The sequence below is a fragment of the Echinops telfairi genome, unplaced genomic scaffold, assembly GCF_000313985.2.
Source record: "Echinops telfairi isolate 266 unplaced genomic scaffold, ASM31398v2 ScPeMD7_7469;HRSCAF=8507_0, whole genome shotgun sequence".
NCBI classification, from domain to species: domain Eukaryota; kingdom Metazoa; phylum Chordata; class Mammalia; order Afrosoricida; family Tenrecidae; genus Echinops; species Echinops telfairi.
In genome coordinates, this window is record NW_022111372.1 from 51,016,312 (window position 1) to 51,022,849 (window position 6,538).

The following is a 6,538-nucleotide window of genomic DNA, read 5'->3' on the forward strand; positions in this document are numbered from 1 at the left end:
GCCTTTGATTGATTTCATGTAGTCTTTGATGTCCTTCTTGTAGGCTTCTTTTGTGAAGCTGGTTTCCTGCAAGTGATGGTTCATGACAATATCAACACCAGTGACCACGGTGCTTTCTGTCCCATCGCCATCGGGGCCTTCAGCTGAGGCGTTATCACCAGTGAGGGAGTCATCGATGTTACCTTCGGTCCTACTGACCATCTTCCCCTCCACTTCCAGGCACAGCCCGTCTGCGATCTCCCAGATCTTGTAGATGTCGGAGAACATCTCATCATGGCTGACAAGGTCCCGGTAGATGATCGTGATAGCGGCTGAAGGGAGACAGCAGTGGCGCTAGCTTAGGAGGAGCCCGGAGCTCTGAGTGAACGCGGTGCGGTCGGAGCAGCGCTGGGGGGAGCAGGCGGAAAGGGCCATTCAGAATAGCCTCTTTTCTGCCATACATGCAGGCACAACTTTCTCTGGCCCTTGGCCTCTCAGCCACACAGCTCCTTGACCTCTATCTTCCTCTGGCATCATGGACCCATAAATGTTCAAACGGCATGTCACACTGAGATAGTTAAAGTTTATTTTGCCAGCCTGGCCGATGAACACACTTGGGGTTAATTGAAGGGGGGAGAGCTAAATGGCTCAGTGAGCCTTGCCTTTCTAGCTCTCAGGTCTCTTGCTTTGTGATGATTGGACCAGGGTGCAGCTGCCTTAGCCAGTTCCCTGCCTCAGCTGGCAAGGCTCACTTTCTGCAAGACATCCCCAAGGAAAAGCCGCATGGAACTACCGCAATGCAGCCCTGGGTACTGGAACAGCCGTATGGAGACCCCTGCCAGCGCTGAGATGCTTACACGTTCAGATTTGGCTTTCCTCCTGCAGTCAGCGTCATAGTGTGTGTTTTGTGAGATGGAGGAGGACTTTGTGGATTGGTGTTGGACAAATGGGCTAATGTTGGAATTGTGGGCTTGGGCAGCACTGGGTTGGGATGTTTTCTTGATGTGCACTTAACCTTTATATAAAACTCTCCCCTATACATGAGTTTCTGTGGATTTGTTTCTCTAAAGTACCCAGACTCACACACACACTATCATAAGCCTCAGCCTAAAGGTACTCAGCTCTAGCTTCCCCAGTTAAGTGCCTGGATATACCCCACTCCACAAGCAAGCCTCCTTACCAAAGGCACTCAGCTTTCCTCATTCCGTGGGCCAGGAAGCCCACCACTCTGTCTCTGCCACTCCTCTGGTGACACAGCTTTCTGTCCTAGTACCTAGGAGGCTCAATGTGCAAGGATCTTAGGCTCCAAAGAAGCACACTCCACTCCTGGCTCTTCTCTCTTGGTGGTAGTGAGATTGCCACTTCTTGCTTCCTAGAAGGCTCATTTTCTTTCCTTTTTTTTTTTTTTGATGGCTCATTATCTATCCAGCACTATGACAATCACAGTTAACCCGGTTAACAATCACTCACAATGGAATCCTAACAGTATCTTTCCCACCGTCTCTTGCCAGATCCATTAGAAAGTAGTCATTTGGTGGAAGTATCAAAGACTAAAGCTAGAAGAAGAATATTAAATAATTCACTGCACTATACCTAGTAACACAACTTATTAATACTAAAGGGACTGCCTGTATCACAAAATGAAATTACCTGTTTATTTTGTTTTCCCTAAACTTGAATTAAGTTTCATTGGAGAAGTGACTTGGTCTTGTTTATTGGTATATTAACAGCCTAAAACTAATAGCTAAAAAACACCCAAATAATTGAAAAGCACCACTTGAGAGGACATTTTGAGAAATTCATTAGTCCCTGGATAGCTCACACAGTCAAGTACTTGACTCTTCACTAAAAGACTGCAGTTTGAGCTCACCCAGAACCCCTCAGAAGGCAGATCTGGTGATCTGCTTTAGAAAACCCTATAGAGTACTTCTACTCTGCACATATGGGGAATAAGAAGAATAAGAATGGAACTGAACATTCAACCTTGGTAAAAAGTTTATTTTCAGAATCCAAAAGAGTTAATGTTAGAAAACTCATTAATATGGACTTTAAAAGTTTGAGGAACAAAAAAGGGCAATATATATATCATGATTTGTAGAAGTAATGACTCTATAAAAGCCCAATAGAATAGACTCTAAAATATGCAGTATAGAGATTCACATTAAGGTATCTGGTTATAAATATAATATATAAAACTTAAAACCAAGTTCACTGCCATCGAGCCACTGCCTCATAGTGCCCCTATAGGACCAGGTAGAAGTGCCTCTATGGGTTTCCCAGACTGCTACTCTTTATGGGAATAGAAAGCCGTGTCTTTCTCCCTCGGAGTGTCTGGTGGTTTCAAACTGTTGACTTTGCATATCAGAGCCTAATGAATAACCACTAGACCACTAGGGCACCTACATAAAGCTCCATATTTTTTCCAAAGAGCCAAGAAAAAACAAAGAGGACAAGGACTCTCTTAAGGAATTTGGTCAACTTAATCTTTTCTATAATTTTATAACTGTTGATTATATCCATCACCTTTACTATATCTTGATTTTATAAAAATGAAACCATTGTAATTTAGGGAATGGGGTACTCTATCGAAGGCAAAGATTGCTGCTGTAAAAAAAGGTTTGACTTTTGCTTCTTTACCAGATCAAGGAAATGAATAAGCTCAAAATGAATTCTATCAGATACCTCTATGTTCCAGTTATGCTGTTCCAAAGTATGGCGACATTGATCCATAGACTCTATGCCAGTCAGATCCTGAAAGAAAGAATAACAACAAAAATTACTGAGGGTAAAAACAAAAAATATATTTGTGAGTCCTTTCATTCTAATAAAATACTCTTCAATACTATTAAGAAAATATGTAAGTGCTGAAGGTAGATGTTACAGTAAAATGCACTGATTTAGAATTTGCCTACTTAGCTGTATAGACGTTAATTCATACAGAATTAACAAGTAAAAAATGCCTTTCCTCTGACAATCTCAGGGCTTTCAATTAAGACAACCACTAATCACTTTTTAAAAAAACTCATGCTTCTTTTGTGATCCTCACCTTCCCGACACAATCACTGAAGACAAATGGGTGCATAAGCAAATGTGGTGAAGAAAGCTGATGGTACCTGGCTATTACAAGATATAGCATCTGGGGTCTTAAAGGCGCGAAGATAAACAAGCAGCCATCTAGCTGAGATAAACAAAGCCCACATGGAAGAAGCACACCAGCCTGGGTGATCATGAGGGATCAATGGGATAAGGTAACAGGTATTCAAAGACCCACAACAAAAAATCCTATCAATGTGAATGAGAGGGACTGCGAAGTGGGGACCCAAAGCCCATGTGTAGACAATTAAAAATCCCCTCACAGAAGGGTCACAAAGAGATGAGCCAGTCAGGGTGCAGTATAGCACTGACAAAACATACCACTTTCCTCCAATTCTTTAATGCTTCCCCCACCCCACCCCACCCCACTACCATGATCTCAAGTCTACCCTACAAATCTGGCTAGACCAGGGCATATGTACACTGCTACAGATAAGAGCTTGCAACACAGGGGATCCAGGATAGATAAACCCCTCAGGACCAATAATGAGAATAGAGATACCAGGAGGGGGAGGGAAAGGTGGCCGGCAGAAGGGGGAATTGATCACAATGATCTACATATAACCCCTTCCTAGGGGGATGGGCAACAGAAAAGTGGGTAAAGGGAGACTGCATTGGTGTTAAGACGAGGAGAAAATTTTTACAAATAAATTATCAAGGGTTCATGAGGAAGGGTGAGGGAAGGGAAAGTGAGAAGCTTTGAAAATGATAATGTCAATATATGTACAAATGTGCTTGATACAATGAATGGATGTATGGATTGTGATAAAGAGCTGCAAAAGCCCCCAATAAAATGATTTTTTTTAAAAATCATGCTTCAATTTCTCTGGCCCATAAAAATATTCTTTAAAACTAACGAACTATCTATTTGTAATATGTAATGATATAATTCAGATTTCCTGGGGGTGGGGTGTGTGTGTTATAATACCTTTAATCAACTTATGTCATTTTATTTATTGGTGTATAACTTACTTTATAAGTAAGTTATACATAAACCTTACTAAAAAGAGCTGGGAATTCAAGTAGTTCCCTAAGTATCCCCGCCCCCCGCCCCCCCCTCTCCTTGGGTTGTTCTTGGTTTCATTTTGTCTCTAACCCAAACTCTTTCTCTGGCTCCTCGCCCGGCATCCCTCTAAAGGAGGAACCTCAGTAGGGTGTGGCTTGCTTTTGTTTCTCTCCAACTCTTTTCCTGGCAAAGGCTTTGAATCCCCAGGTTTCAACCTCCTTTTCTGTGAAGATAACTCTATCCTGAATCTGTGGAGCTTCCATCATTTTGGAAGTAGCAACACACTCACTGTTTTTATCTAGGTGTCCTACCAACCCCAGAACACGGAGACAGCCTACTGCTGGAAAGATGATTCTGATACATAGCCACCAGTGCCACCATTACCTCAAATTTACCACCTAAAATCACTGTTTCTAATTAATATCACTGCCATTCTCCAAAATATGCCGTTAAAGGTGACATCTGAAACTCCAGCCTCTTTGAGTCATCTCTTCCTTGAATTCCACATTTCACTAGCCATCAAGTTCCAATTAATTTTCTATTGTAAATCAGTAACTATATTTCCATATCTATCTTTATTCACACCTTCAGCCATTTTTGGCAATTCAATTGCCAAAATAATTTCTAGCCTTCTGTCTGGCCCTTCTTTTCCATTTATTGTACTGTGTTTCTGCCTTTCAGCTGTCTGGAGAACAAAGCCTAAAATTCCTAGCATGGTATTCAAGTGTTTCTATCATGTGGTCGTAAGCTATCTTTCTAACATTATAGTCTGAAAATTTCCCTTTGGGTACACAATAATCAATAAATCTAACCATTCACGTGTACCTCTCATGCTTACTCTACACAGCTAAATCTGAACTTTCCTTCACGGTCCAACACAAACCTTCCTTTCACTCAACAAATGTCTATCATATAAGAATTATATGCATTAAATTTGGTTGTATTCTTTAGGTATACAATTGTTTGGTTTTTAAAATACTATGCAAGTAGTATATAAACTTTGTTGATCGATTTAAAAAAAGATTAAAGCATCAAAAAATTTTCAAATAATATTACTATGTGAAGGGGCCTTAAAAAACTCATGGAGCCCTTTTCCCTCCCTCCTGTCTCCCTGGCCCCCTCCCCCAATTCTCCATCCCCTTCCCTTCTGGTCTTGGAGGACCCTATCCTAGGCCAACCTGTCTCAGCCTACAACCTCCGTGAAGCTGTGGGTGTCACTCCCCATCCATGTGGTCCCCCAACGCATTCAACTGGGCTTTCCCCTCATCGGAAGTGGCTTTCTGAACTGCCCGTTCTGTGTTGCTCTCTGCAGCCTCTTTGGTGGCCTGGGAGGGGGGGGGGGCTGCTGCCGGAGCTGGGCCTCAGGGGCCCCGGGGCCTGCAATGCAGGGGTCATTGGGATGATGCGGACTCAGCGTCTGCTGGGGCTGTGCACGTTCGCAGCCTTTGCCGCCAAGCTCTGGAGCTTCTTCATTTAGTTTTTGCAGAGGCAGAACTGCACGGTAATACAGTATCACACTGATATGACATCCTTCCTTTATCCCTGGTCCCGGAATCGGCTAGGCCAAGTGAAAATGAAGATCCTGGTACTATATCTGGATGGGACACTTATTCACTCACACCATGACAGGGTTGTGAGGCCCACAGTCCACCATGGACCACCTCTTGACTTCACCCTCAAGGTGGTAATACACAAACATCCTGTCCAGTTTTTCATACATAAGAGGCCTCACGTGGATTTCTTCTTAGAAGTGATGAGCCAATGGTATGAGCTAGTGGTGTTCACACCACGCATGAAAATTTATGGCTCTGCTGTGGCAGACACACTGGACAACAGCAGAAGCATTCTCAAGAGGAGGTACTATAGACAGCACTGCACTTTGGAGCTGGGCAGCTACATTAAGGACCTCTTGTGGTCCACAGTGACCTCTCCAGCATTGTGATCTGAAACTCCCCAGGGGCTTACAAGAGCCATCCAGACAATGCCATTCCCATCAAGTCCTGGTTCAGTGATCTCAGTGACACGGCTCTTCTCAACCTGCTCCCAATGCTAGATACCCTCAGGTTCACCACTGATGTTCGTTCTGTGCTGAGTCTAAACGTTCACCAACATAGGCTCTGGTGACAGCTGCTTCCCCTCCACCTGAATTGGGGTGGAGGGGAGAGGGAGGGTGAGCCATTGGGATGCCATCTGATCCTTTGTCCAACGGTGAGGACTGCCTGGGCAGAGTCTGGCCCTACCACCCCCCTCTGCCCTGGAGGCGAGCCACATACTCCACCTGGAGTCTGGATGGACACATGGGCCAAACTCTGAAGCAGCCTCACTGTAACGTCATGTTCACACTCCCTGAAAACCCTGACTGGGATGCAGGCCGAGGCCTAGGAATGAAGAAACTGTCTGTGGTGGAGAGGCCAGACTGGCCAGATTGAAAGGGACACACACACACACACACACACACAC

General features: G+C 44.0%; 1 protein-coding gene and 1 pseudogene across 3 annotated transcripts in view; one reads left to right on the forward strand and one right to left on the reverse strand.

The window, feature by feature from the left end:
- FAF2 (Fas associated factor family member 2) overlaps positions 1 to 6,538 on the reverse strand; it is a 76,156-nt gene that overhangs the window by 28,518 nt on the left and 41,100 nt on the right. For all 3 annotated transcript variants that reach the window (XM_004696809.2, XM_045284663.1, XM_045284664.1), the window contains exon 2: positions 2,662 to 2,730. In XM_004696809.2, the coding sequence (XP_004696866.1) occupies positions 2,662 to 2,730 (69 nt within the window). The remainder of the gene's footprint in view (positions 1 to 2,661; positions 2,731 to 6,538) is intronic.
- Positions 5,478 to 6,202, forward strand: LOC101641667 (annotated as a pseudogene).